General features: G+C 42.3%; 2 protein-coding genes and 1 long non-coding RNA gene across 3 annotated transcripts; 2 read left to right on the forward strand and 1 right to left on the reverse strand.

Annotated features, from left to right (window-relative positions):
• The first annotated feature begins 476 nt into the window (after positions 1–476).
• On the forward strand, positions 477–4,868 carry LOC137906136 (immunoglobulin lambda-1 light chain-like). Its single transcript, XM_068750442.1, has 4 exons — positions 477–516; positions 609–928; positions 3,712–3,745; positions 4,433–4,868. Exons 1-4 carry the CDS (start codon positions 477–479, stop codon positions 4,753–4,755), a joined length of 717 nt encoding a protein of 238 aa, XP_068606543.1. The 3' UTR covers positions 4,756–4,868.
• A 3,848-nt stretch (positions 4,869–8,716) lies between these two features.
• On the reverse strand, positions 8,717–11,100 carry LOC137905590 (zinc finger protein 782-like). Its single transcript, XM_068749836.1, is given in 4 exon segments — positions 8,717–9,162; positions 9,165–9,529; positions 9,986–10,175; positions 10,929–11,100. Coding segments are annotated over 4 exon segments (921 nt in total). The 3' UTR covers positions 8,717–8,968.
• Positions 11,101–12,478: 1,378 nt separating this feature from the next.
• LOC137905351 (uncharacterized) lies at positions 12,479–13,561 on the forward strand. Its single transcript, XR_011105855.1, has 3 exons — positions 12,479–12,765; positions 12,980–13,027; positions 13,112–13,561. It is a non-coding gene; the product is annotated as an uncharacterized lncRNA (long non-coding RNA).
• Positions 13,562–13,709: the final 148 nt, after the last annotated feature.

Below are 13,709 nucleotides of genomic sequence, written 5' to 3' on the forward strand. Positions count from 1 at the left end.
CGTCAGACATGAGTACAATCAGATAAAATGAGTGAAACTGAGTTTTCACCCTCCATCAATGAAGCATCACATCTCTGCTCCTTCCCAGGATGCACCTGCAGGCCTGCTCTCCTTATTAACAGCTCCATGTAGATGAAGAGTCAAGATTCAGCTCTCTGTAGAACCACAGGAACTCAAGCAGAACTCATTCATTAGGAAGCCAACAAGGAAAATAATATGACAATAAAGTTTCAGAATGAGTTTTTCAGATCATGATTTTGTATTATTTTAAGTCGGGGTGTGAAACATTTTCTGCCCTGATGATCATGGAGTCTGAACAAAGATCCCCTTCCCGTCAAAGCTCCTCCTCCTCCTGTCAGTCTCTCTCTGCTTCAGTGCTGTAATAAATTGCTCCTCCAGCACCTCCTCTCCTCATCCTCCAAAGCAGTAAGATCACTTTCTGAACGAGGAGACCTTTCTCAGCACACACTGACAACATGCTGGTGACCCTCTGCACTCTCCTCTCTGCTCTAACATGTAAGGAGGCTGACTTGCTGCAGCCCTGAACTCATGCTGGCCTCATCAGTCGGTGTGTTTCTCTTGACTACATGTCGTCTTGTTGTTTCCAGGTGTGTGTGGTGTGACGGTGGTGACACAGCCTCCTGTTGTGGCTGTGAGGAAAGGAGAGACGGCCACCATGGACTGTAACCTGGGGACGGTTACTGATAGAGCTTTCTGGTATAAACAGAGTCCAGGAGGAGTCCCTCAGTATGTGCTGAGGCTTTATCACGGCTGGAGCTCTCCAGGTTACGGCTCTGGGTTTTCATCCCCAAAATTCACTTCCACTCATCAGTCACAATCAGATTATCGTTTGATCATCAAAGATGTGGAGGAGGGAGACTCAGCATTCTACTACTGTCAAACATGGGACAGCTCTGTTAATGAGCACGTATCACAGTGATTTGCACTCTGACAAAAACCTCCTCACCAAACACTTCTGCTTTCTGAAACTTCAGTGTTGATTATGCCTCAACATGTTTTTGTAACTCCTCCACATCAAAATCCGATTTTAAACTTCTCACCCCTGTTCTATATCTGACATAAATCATTACAGCTCTTGTAAATAAAGTCCAGTCCAGTTTACTGTCCGGCTGTACCTCCAGCTCTCTGCAGCTTGACACAATCTCCACCTTATCCTCCTGGATGCTGACAGTGGCCAGATTTGACCTCCACCTTCTTCAATCCACAACCATTTCCTTAATCTTAGTGATGTTCTGCTGCAGACGGTTGTGGCTGCACCAGTCCACAAATTATCCAATAGAACTTCTTTACCCCTCTTCATATCATCCTCAAATATAGCCAAGAAGAGATGAGTCATCAGAACATTTCTGAGGAAAGCTACTGTCAGAGTTGTGTTGGAAGTCTGACGTGGACAAAGTGGACAGGACTGAGGACAGACTGGTTCCTTGTGCTGCTCCTGTGCCGCAGGTATCCTTTCCGGAGACACAGTTCTGCATGTGGACAAACTGTTGGTGCGATGCCAGATAGTTGATCCAGGAGACGAGTCCTGACTCGATCCTCTTGGTCCTCATCTTCTCCAAGCAGCCTCGGCTGGATTGTGTTGAAGGTGCTGGAGAAACTGAAGAACATAGTGTCCCTGAGTGTATCCACGTCAGACCAGGAATGAATCAGAATTAATGACAAATGGTCAAAGAGGCATTGGAGGTTTATCCTATGATTGCTGATACACACAGTTTTACATGTTACAATGCACAACAGAGTAATATTTCTGAGTTTCTTGTACCACGTCAGACATGAGTACAATCAGATAAAATGAGTGAAACTGAGTTTTCACCCTCCATCAGTGAAGCGTCACATCTCTGCTCCTTCCCAGGATGCACCTGCAGGCCTGTTCTCCTTATTAACAGCTCCATGTAGATGAAGAGTCAAGATTCAGCTCTCTGTAGAACCACAGGAACTCAAGCAGAACTCATTCATTAGGAAGCCAACAAGGAAAATATTATGACAATAAAGTTTCAGGATGAGTTTTTCAGATCATGATTTTGTATTATTTTAAGTCGGGGTGTGAAACATTTTCTGCCCTGATGATCATGGAGTCTGAACAAAGATCCCCTTCCCGTCAAAGCTCCTCCTCCTCCTGTCAGTCTCTCTCTGCTTCAGTGCTGTAATAAATTGCTCCTCCAGCACCTCCTCTCCTCATCCTCCAAAGCAGTAAGATCACTTTCTGAACGAGGAGATCTTTCTCAGCACACACTGACAACATGCTGGTGACCCTCTGCACTCTCCTCTCTGCTCTAACATGTAAGGAGGCTGACTTGCTGCAGCTCTGACCTCATGCTGGACTCATCAGTCGGTGTGTTTCTCTTGACTCCATGTCGTCTTGTTGTTTCCAGGTGTGTGTGGTGTGACGGTGGTGACACAGACGCCTCCTGTTGTGGCTGTGAGGAAAGGAGAGACGGCCACCATGGACTGTAACCTGGGGACGGTTACTAATAGTGCTGCTAGCTGGTATAAACAGAGTCCAGGAGGAGTCCCTCAGTTTGTGCTGATGCTTTATCACGGCCGGAGCTCCCGATATTACGGCTCTGGGTTTTCATCCCCAAAATTCACTTCCACTCATCAGTCACGATCAGATTATCGTTTGATCATCAAAGATGTGAACGAGGGAGACTCAGCATTCTACTACTGTCAAACATGGGACAGCTCTGTTAGTGAGCACGTATCACAGTGATTTACACTCTGACAAAAACCTCCTCACCAAACACTTCTGCTTTCTGAAACTTCAGTGTTGATTATGCCTCAACATGTTTTTGTAACTCCTCCACATCAAAATCCGATTTTAAACTTCTCACCCCTGTTCTATATCTGACATAAATCATTGCAGCTCTTGTAAATAAAGTCCAGTCCAGTTTACTGTCCGGCTGTACCTCCAGCTCTCTGCAGCTTGACACAATCTCCACCTTATCCTCCTGGATGCTGACAGTGGCCAGATTTGACCTCCACCTTCTTCAATCCACAACCATTTCCTTAATCTTAGTGATGTTCTGCTGCAGACGGTTGTGGATGCACCAGTCCACAAATTATCCAATAGAACTTCTTTACCCCTCTTCATATCATCCTCAAATATAGCCAAGAAGAGATGAGTCATCAGAACATTTCTGAGGAAAGCTACTGTCAGAGTTGTGTTGGAAGTCTGACGTGGACAAAGTGGACAGGACTGAGGACAGACTGGTTCCTTGTGCTGCTCCTGTGCCGCAGGTATCCTTTCCGGAGACACAGTTCTGCATGTGGACAAACTGTTGGTGCGATGCCAGATAGTTGATCCAGGAGACGAGTCCTGACTCGATCCTCTTGGTCCTCATCTTCTCCAAGCAGCCTCGGCTGGATGGCGTTGAAGGTGCTGGAGAAGCTGAAGAACATCGTGTCCCTGAGTGTACGTACCTCTGAAGTACAACCATGACATCATCGTCCACACCAATCTCTGGCTCGTAGGAAAACTGTACAGGATCCATGTATGTGGTCACCATCGGTCTCATGCAGGAGAGGACCAGTTTCTACAGGATTTATTGTGTAAAACACAGATTCAAGGGAGGATGGAGCTTTTATTGTTTATCAGCACATGTTGATGTTTCACTTCCTCCTCCTCCTCCTCGTCATTGGTGAGAGTCGGGAGGTTTTTGTACAGCCATGTGTACGAACTGAATCACTGTGGTATTCGGACAAGGCACCAAGCTGATTGTAACAAGTAAGTACCTTCAACTTACCTTTAAATGAAACAGCAGAGACTTTTGTGTTTTAAAAAGAGGTTGTATCAAATAAAAATCAATACTTTTGACTCCTTGTAAAAACATTTTACGTGCTATTCATTAATTAAGATGCTGACAGATTGTAAGCTTTAATATTAAGTTATTTATTAATGTCATAAAAACATTTCACACATTTTCTACATAATTGTCCATATTAGTTTAGAGAGCTTTGACAGTACAAAAGTTAAATACTTCAGTCATCAAAAAAAAAAAAAAAAGAATTGTTGTGTTTGTTTTGCTCATGTTTAAATTCTAGAATTCATCTTGAATCGAACTTGTAGTAATTGTGTTTAAGGGATGTTTGAAGAAGGATTTTTCCATCCTCCGTTCAATGCTTATCTTGACATCATGAAAACCAAGTTTGCTCTGTTATCTTTTCTCATACTGTCATTTTACAAATCCAGACATTTCACAATAAAAGCACTAAATGGTCACAGAAACCTTTATTTTTCAGATTATTTTTTTTTGCTTTTTAGTTGTTTAAAGGGGGATGTTATATAGAATTCTTAATATATTATTTGAGATGTTCCACTCTCAACTGAACTCGTAACATAAACTGTAAGACTCTGCCTTTTAACAATCATTTCGCTGCTGGTTATTGATGAACGTCATTCATGTATTTTCAGGCTCCAGCCTCCCTCCTCCTGTCCTGACGCTCTTCCCTCCGTCCACTACTGAGCTCCAGTCCAACAAAGCCACTCTGGTCTGTCTGTCCAGTCAGTCTGTGCCGTTTGCAGACTTCAACTGGTTGGTTGCTGGGAGTCCAGTGAGCAGTGGGATCTCTACCAGCACCGCTGTTCAGCAACCGGACCAGACTTTCCAAATCAGCAGCTATCTGTCCATCCAGAAATCAGACTGGAACATGGATGAGGTTTACACATGTAAAGTGTCTTTGGGCTCCCAGACCGCGGAGGAAAGCATCAAAAAATCTGACTGTGTAAAAGAGTAGACAAGCAGAGCGAACATTTCATATCTGCTACTTTATTGTTTGTTCTTTTTGCTCATTGCAGTGTTTTAATGTTAGAAAAAAACATGTGTGTGCATGCTTGTAGTAAATGTTATGACAGTTAGGTGGAGGCGTTGTATCGGCTTTGCAGATTTCAAAACTCATTCAATAAAAAACAGGATAAAATATATGCGTTTTATTTTGTCTTTTCCTTTCAAAATATACATTATTGACATCATTACATTCTCTGAAAATTACTGTCAGTTATAATCCTGTATATTTATAGTTACATTCAGTGAACTTTGTAATTCTGTGTTTCTAATAATAATTACTATAAAAGTACCATGTGGAGTTTAATAATCATGCACCTGACTTTTAATGCTTTTTTGTTTGATAAAAATCAGATAAGGTGATCAAATGAAAGTGAGTCATCCTGTGTCACTGCTGCATCACCTCTCCGAGCTTCCCTCTGTCCCTGACAGAAAACACCTGCAGGCTTATTTGCAGCTTCATGTAAATGAGGAGATCAAGAGTCGATGCTAAGATCAGAAAACACTCTGACTGGAAACACACTAATTAATATGTTTCTGTACACAGACAAAGTTCATCTTCTTGTGTTCACACACAACAATTTCATAAATTAGATATGTGAACAGATTTGTGTGCTTCTGTTTTGTTGTGTTTTCAGCTGCAAAACAAAAAAATGCCTTGAGAGCATTAATGGTTTCTGAATAATAACACAAAGATCATGAAACGTACTTCAGTCCTCGGTCAAAGCCTTTGTCAGTGACATATTGTAAGTACATAATGGATACTGCAACTTGAAAAAATATTCCATACAAAATCTTATCTTGATTTTAAAACAGATGCAGTTCATTCTGACAGGAGTTTGAAATCTGCAGCAGCTGCAAAGCCGATACAAGACCTCCACCTAACTGTCACAACATTTATTACAAGCATGCACACACGTTTTTCTAACGTAAAAACTAACATAAAATAGCAGACATGAAATGTTCACTCTGCTTGTCTACTCTTATACACAGTCTACAGTTTGTTGAGGCACAGTCATCATCACATTGATGTTTGAAAAAGCAGAAGTGTTTGGTGAGGAGGTTTTTGTCAGAGTGTAAATCACTGTGATACGTTCTCATTAACAGAGCTGTCCCATGTTTTACAGTAGTAGAATGCTGAGTCTCCCTCGTTCACATCTTTGATGATCAAACGATAATCTGATTGTGACTGATGAGTGGAAGTGAATTTTGGGGATGAAAACCCAGAGCCGTAAAATGGAGAGCTCCAGCTGTGATCAAATATCAGCACATACTGAGGGACTCCTCCTGGACTCTGTTTATACCAGCTAGCACTATTAGTACCCGTCCCCAGGTTACAGTCCATGGTGGCCGTCTCTCCTTTCCTCACAGCCACAACAGGAGGCGTCTGTGTCACCACCGTCACACCACACACACCTGGAAACAACAAGACGACATGTAGTCAAGAGAAACACACCGACTGATGAGTCCAGCATGAGGTCAGAGCTGCAGCAAGTCAGCCTCCTTACATGTTAGAGCAGAGAGGAGAGTGCAGAGGGTCACCAGCATGTTGTCAGTGTGTGCTGAGAAAGGTCTCCTCGTTCAGAAAGTGATCTTACTGCTTTGGAGGATGAGGAGAGGAGGTGCTGGAGGAGCAATTTATTACAGCACTGAAGCAGAGAGAGACTGACAGGAGGAGGAGGAGCTTTGACGGGAAGGGGATCTTTTTTCAGACTCCATGATCATCAGGGCAGAAAATGTTTCACACCCCGACTTAAAATAATACAAAATCATGATCTGAAAAACTCATCCTGAAACTTTATTGTCATATTATTTTCCTTGTTGGCTTCCTAATGAATGAGTTCTGCTTGAGTTCCTGTGGTTCTACAGAGAGCTGAATCTTGACTCTTCATCTACATGAAGCTGTTAATGAAGAGAGCAGGCCTGCAGGTGCATCCTGGGAAGGAGCAGAGATGTGATGCTTCACTGATGGAGGGTGAAAACTCAGTTTCACTCATTTTATCTGATTGTTCTTTACTTAACTTAGACTTTATTTTTCATTGTTATAGTGAACATATTCAATGAACAACGGAATTGTTTGTAAAAAAAAAAACAAGATAAGATCAAAGAACTGAGACACTGAAGAGCTGAAAGGCACACGGACACTCTCTAAATCCTTTATGTTAATGCTGATTGTGAGGATTATGACTTCAGTCTTGCAATATCATAACCTTTCTTCTCATAAAAGAAATTCTTACAGTGTTTATGGCAGTTTCAGTTCTCACAAAAATACAAAATGTAATCATTGGAATTTCAGATTGTTTTTCTCAATGTGACCCCAATATTCTGCCATAAAGAATGTATTTTGGCTTAAAAGAATACTTGATGATGATGAATATATTTATTAGATAGAATGTTAGTGTACAAGTACAGTCACACAGTAGCATGTATTACAGTACAAATAACGTCAAACATCCTGTCTAAGAGGAGCATTTCAAAAAAGCCCTTGCGGGCTTGTTTCCGTTGAAAGTCCTTCGTACATAAATCATCCACAAATAACAATACAAATAAAAATAAAACCAATATTAAATTACGCAATTGATGCAACGCAACATTAGAAAAACAAAAATAAAATGTTATTACACCGCCAGTGCAAACTAACAATTAATCTAAAATAAATTACACCACTGATGCAAAATGACAATAAATAACTTACATAAATGACAATAAATTACTAAAGCAATTAATACGTGCAACATAGGTGGACAAAAAAAAGGAGGGGGGGTTTGATCCGGAGAGAGTCGTGATGACTATCTCCGTTTCTGTCCCCCTAAAAGGTGTATTTTTAGGGCCTTTTTGACTAAAAATTAACTGTTTCAATATTTACCAATTGGTCATCTATCAGTAAAGTAAATGGTGATCAAATAAACACTAGAGGTCTATTTCAAAGAAGAAACATTTGGTTTTATTACAAAGGTTTAGAGCAGGGAAAGCTCCTGTCAGAAAGGATTGTTGAAATGAGGTGAAAAAGAAGTCTGTCAACCTTTTTCTCGTCAGCCAGACTTGATCGCTATTCAGCGTACAGCTTGAATAAACTTGCACAAAGGCATCACAATTCAAGAGCCATTTATATTGAAGAAATTCTAGTTCCTGTTTGTGAGAACTGGTACCATGCACACACACACACACCAGGTGCCATAATCAGGTGCTGAAACCGATTGCGGTCGGGATCAGCAGCTGTAGCCGGTTGTGCAAAGTCCACCAGCGCAATTGCTTTGATCAAGCCACGAGACCAGCCAAGTGTGAGTCGCAAGAAGGTTCCAGCAGGGATCCTGGCTACGGCCCGTGATTGGCAGCTCTCTGTAGACCTGGGGAAGCAGCTGAGGTTCCCCCAGCACATTGTTAGCTCCACGCGGAAGTCAGACATCTTACTGGTCTCAGAAAGAACCAAGACGATCATTATCATGGAGCTGACTGTGCCATGGGAGGACTGCTTGGGGGAGGCTCATAAAGGGAGGAGGACCAAATATGAACACCTGGTCATCAAATGTCAAGAGCAGGGCCGAAAGGCAAGATGGATGCCCGTTGAGGTTGGCAGCAGAGGAATTGTGGGGTACTCGCTCCACAAAGCCTCAAGCGCTCTGGGCATCACGGGAACAGCGAGGAGTAGGGCAATCAAGAAGACCACCGTAGCAGCGGAGAGAGCCTCGAGATGGCTCTGGATCCAGAGAGGACAACCATGGGGACAAGACTATGCCACCTGAAGACAAGTCGCGGTCTGATCAACTGCGGCTGGGTCACCTGAGTGAGAGTGTTATTGATCCTCGGGTGTTTTCCAAGGTGAGTAGATTCCCCACAAAAGCTACATGATAATGGCTTCAGCATATTTTTATTTCCTTTCAAATAACAAAACACAGGAATTCACTACAGGTCAAAATATGATTTGAGCATTCAAACAAACTTTTATTCAGTCATAGAAAATAAGAAACACAGAACTTCTCAATTCATCAAACAGCATGAAAGCTACATCAATCTTCTGTCACATTTGTCACAAGGATACGGTTTCTCATCTGTGGGTCATTCGGTGTCTTTTCAGAATTGATTCATGACTAAATCTTTTCCCAAAAGTCCTGCTAGAATACGGTCTCTAATCTGTACGGCTTTTAATGAGCTTCACCAAATTGGAGCTACATGCTAAACGTCTGGCGCATTCTTTCTCTGAGGTAAGCTCTCAGCTTACTTGGTTCTCTGAATATTTCTTTTCCACAGGTGGAACAAGAAAACTGCTTCTCACCTGTGTGGATTCTTCTATGGATTGGCAAGTATGATTTAAATATGAATCTTTTCCCACGGGTAATGCACAAATGCGGTTTTCCACTAAATGCTTGTTCAGCGCAGCCTTGTATCCAAAACTTCGCCCACACATTTTACAAAGGTACGGCTTCTCACCTGTGTGGCGTCTAATATGATTGGTCAAGGTTGATCTCTGAGAGAATCTTTTTCCACAGGTGCTACACAAATGTGGTTTTTCACCAGAATGGATTCTGAAGTGAATTTTCATCTGGGACAACTCTCTGAATCTTTTCCCACAAGTTTTACAAGGGTACGGCTTCTCACCCGTGTGAATTCGTGTATGAACAGTCAATTGCGATTTAACAAAGAATCTGATTCCACATGTGTTGCACAAATGGCGCTTTTCACCAGTATGGAGCTTTAAATGCTTGTCCAGTCCAGACTTGCATCTGAATCTTTTCCCACAGGTTTGACAAAGACATGGTTTCTCACCCGTGTGGGTTCTCATGTGTGCCTCCAGTTCTGATTTATACCTATGCAACTTTCCACAAGCGTCACATTTTAAAGCCTTTTTTGGTGTTTGGCTGTTACTGTCACTCTTTGATGTGGTGGAGTTGTTGACATTGTTACTTTGAATTGTGTTTATACAATGTCTTTCTGTTGGTTTCTGTTCTCCATACACGCTTTTCTGGTCTGGTCTCTCAGCTACACTAGAGTTGTTAGAGGGAGAACGGCGCTCACTCTGACAATTTCTGTTCTTTGTCTTCGTCTCTGCATCTTCACTTGACTTTTCATGTTTGCTTCCGGTCACATGTTGACTGCCGGCTGCATCAGAGTTGTTAGTGGGAAGTTGGTGATTGCTGTTGAGTTCTGGATCACAATCATCACTTTCCTCGTGAGCAGCAGTTAACACAAAGGTAATCATCTCCTGCTTCGGAACAAGCGGCTCTTCCTCCAGAGCGGTGCAGAGCTCCTCCTCTTCCTGTTTGATACATCGAGATTCTGGTTCCTCCTGGTCCACAATGGAGTTACTCTCCCCATGTACGCAGGTCTCCTCAGTGAAAACCTCATTCTCCTTCAGGACATGTTGCTGAGGGAGCTCTGGAAGGATGGACAAACAAAAACCAACAGGATAATGTTCTACTAATACTAAAATAATCAAGAGCCACCTGAGCATGACATATTTCCCTGATAGCAACCAAATCGTTGAACAACAAATGCATCAGTGTGTGACAGATCCTCCTTCAGTTAGAGAGAATAGAACTGTGTTGTGGGTATAAACTATGGAGAAGATGACTCACCTGAATTCACCATTTCACCAAATAAAATAAAATAAAACAATTTTGTTTGTGTTTATGGAATTTGAAGGCCGGGGACCTCGATCTTACCACAGAATTTCATCCAGATCAGATTGCGGATACTTTGGCGATATTTTCCAAAATAGGGGTACACATTGCATTACACAGGATGACGGAGAAAGTGCAGGATGGATCTAGATGAAAAACAAAAACCTGAAGATGGGCCTTTGTCTGACTTAGATCCCATTAAATGTTGAGAATGATTCAGATGCCTGTCTGGATACAAAGAAATACCAATGAAGATTTTCCAACTTGTTTAAAAAAATAAAATTATCTTGTAATATTCATCACGTTTGAAAATGTTAGATTTTAACCAAGTTGTTTTTATTTTGTGTGTGTGGAAGACCCGCTGCAGCCCGGCCTCGTCCTGACTCTGCTTCCTGCGCCTCCAGGAAATTTGGGTTTGAGACTCCTGATATAAAGTCTAAAAGAGGAACTAACGCACTGGATAGATTTAAAACATAATGTGATGATAAGATAATCCAGTTTTACGCACCTATCCGGTGTAGCTTTATTTCAGGTTTCCAAACAACGTCCAGCAGTTTGCGCTGACGGTCGATCTCTTCCTCGTAGTCGACGACAGTTCTTAGAAAAACTCCGAATATTTCATCAGCAGCAGCGGAGAGTCGTTCCTTCACAAACTCCCTCAAATACTCGGCTGAAGACATTGTTGCTGAATTACGAATGAGAAATGAGAGACTCAGCGACGACAACCACGTTCACGTCTACCACAGCAGCTCCGACTCCTCGTTTATTTACTTCCGCTCGGTGTTACATTATTACTGTCCGACAGCTGACGTGATCGCTTCTTTTCATTCCACTTACAAAGGTACTTTCATTCAAAGCATGTTTCGGAGAGTTTCATTCTGTAAATAAATTGTATTCGAACCAACAGTCATCTATTTATTTACTTACTAGACAGCAATCATAGGATAAACCTCCAATGCCTCTTTGACCATTTGTCATTAATTCTTATTTTCTGCAGGATGTAACACAGTGAGTCAGTGACTTATGAAAATATATTACATTTGTATCCAAACTGAAGCTGCAGTTTCAGATTCTTATTTATTTATTTGCAAGTCTGCAGCTCGACTGTGGCAGATGTTAGCTTGTATTTTCTAAATACTGTAGCGATCGCGCGAGATCACGTGAGGCGCAATGCAGAATGGGAGTGACTGGGTTGGGCAGTTGGCACCAGGAGTGAGAGGGGTGTTACGTTGAAAGACCCCAGCGTGGCATCCATGTGCAGTTAAGTCGTCCTGTATCGCAATAAAGGCACTTGTTAACACAAGCTCGATTCCAGTGCAGTTCTTCGCTCGCTACAATACATTTTGGACTGCCTCTGCAGAGTGTGAGTGTGAGTGTTAGTATGCATTCTCAACTCGCACGTACAGTTTTCTCGTTCGTTTTGATAATGGCTCTTTACCCACAAAAAGACTCCGATCAAAACCAAATGTTAAGCATTTGTTGGCCATCCATCCTTTATTATTCTATTATTTACATGATTATATTCTGGTTTTACAATCTCGGCAAAGAAGCTATTTAAAAAAAGCACTAAATGTGCATTATATTATTATTATTATTATATTCGCCGTTAGTTAAAGAGTAAAGTTAAAAAGTATTTAAAATATTTCATCGTGTGCATTGGCTGTCTTGTATCTGGGACGTGAACCCAGAGTTTACGTCAGCAGCACAGCAACCAATGGTCGTCTGATTCGTCACTGACGTCACTGACGGATCAGACCACCATTGGTTGCTGAGCGGATTGACGGATCAGATGACCATTGGCTGCTGATCCGTCACTCCGCTCAGCAACCAATGGTCGTCTGATCCGTCACTGGCGTATTCAGCAGCCAATGGTCGTTTGATCCGTCACTGACGTCACTGACGGATCTGACGACCATTGGTTCCTGAGCGGAGTGACGGATCAGATGACCATTGGCTGCTGATCCGTCACTCCGCTCAGCAGCCAATGGGCATCTGATCCGTCAATGACGCGTAGAATGACGCGCATCTTTTGCGTTTCTGTACAGTTCTGCTAACAGCTAAGCTAACAGCTAAGCTAACAGCTTCTGACAGTGTCGGAGATCGTAGTATTTTATTTTATCGCTGCTGGAATAGTTCTGGCCCACGTCAAAGAGTTCGGTAGAATTGTATCGTATGTGTCTGGGAGGTATGGATGGATAATTGACGGAATTTCGTCGCTATTTGAGCCCGTTAATGTGCAAAATCCCCCGAGTGGCGCAGGAAAGGTAACGTTAGCGACCTGGCGCGTTAGCGGGGGAACAGCAGCAACAGAACCACAACAGACCGGCTAAACGGAACTAGCAGAGGTCGGTTAACGCTTAGATCTGTCCCGATGCGGTATTATGTTTAGGCTAGTGGCTAATACGTTCAATGAACTGTCCCTGAGTTACACAGGAGTGTCCTTTGATTAAATAGCAGCTTGGAAAGTTAGCTACACGACAGGAATCGGTCAATAAGTTCGCAAGGGTTTCAGGACTCGGTTAAGTTGTTGTTTACTTTTACAATGTGTTGATGTTGCAGACGGTGTTTCCCAGAGTGACCCGGTGGAGGTGAAAAGATGCAGAAGGGGTTTGTTTAAAAAAAAATAATAAACAAATGTTGCTGTTAATTCCAAATAAAGACAGCTGTTGACATTTGTCTCCTGCGTTTCAGATGTTGTTCTAAGCTTTGTAAAGAAGACGGGGGTTGGCGTAGCAGGTCTGCTCATGCTCCGGAAACCGCTGACGACTATATCTGAAAAGCCCAGACATTACGAAGAGACGCGGGTTTATGCGCCATTCACAAATAAATTGATTTTTCCTCGCTTATGCCGTTGATCTGCCTGCAAAACAAACACGTTTTTGAATCCTGCGTGTAAAACAAGGCATATAAATTATTATGGTTCCTGCCTGTGCTTCATTCATAACAAAATTGTGTGAAGGCCCACGGCCTTTCCATTTTCTTTGCAGAAATGAACTCTTAAAACAATTTCTGACCGCATAAACCATGTGTCAAACTCACAGCCCAGATTTGCGCAGATTCGCACAAAGGCCAATCAGAGCCTGCTCATCAGCAAGTGGAATTTGTGCTGCGTCATTGATTCCAGTATTAAATCATAACTGCACCTGCTTACTTGTTGTCTCTTTATTTACTTAAACAATTCTGACAATATGACCTTGATGCCTAATGTTAGATTATATACACATATGGTAGGCAGAAGCTTTAATCAATGATTGTGGAACACACTTTAGTAACAGACGTATAAGGGCAA

The sequence above is a fragment of the Brachionichthys hirsutus genome, chromosome 16, assembly GCF_040956055.1.
Source record: "Brachionichthys hirsutus isolate HB-005 chromosome 16, CSIRO-AGI_Bhir_v1, whole genome shotgun sequence".
Classification (NCBI taxonomy): Eukaryota; Metazoa; Chordata; class Actinopteri; order Lophiiformes; family Brachionichthyidae; genus Brachionichthys; species Brachionichthys hirsutus.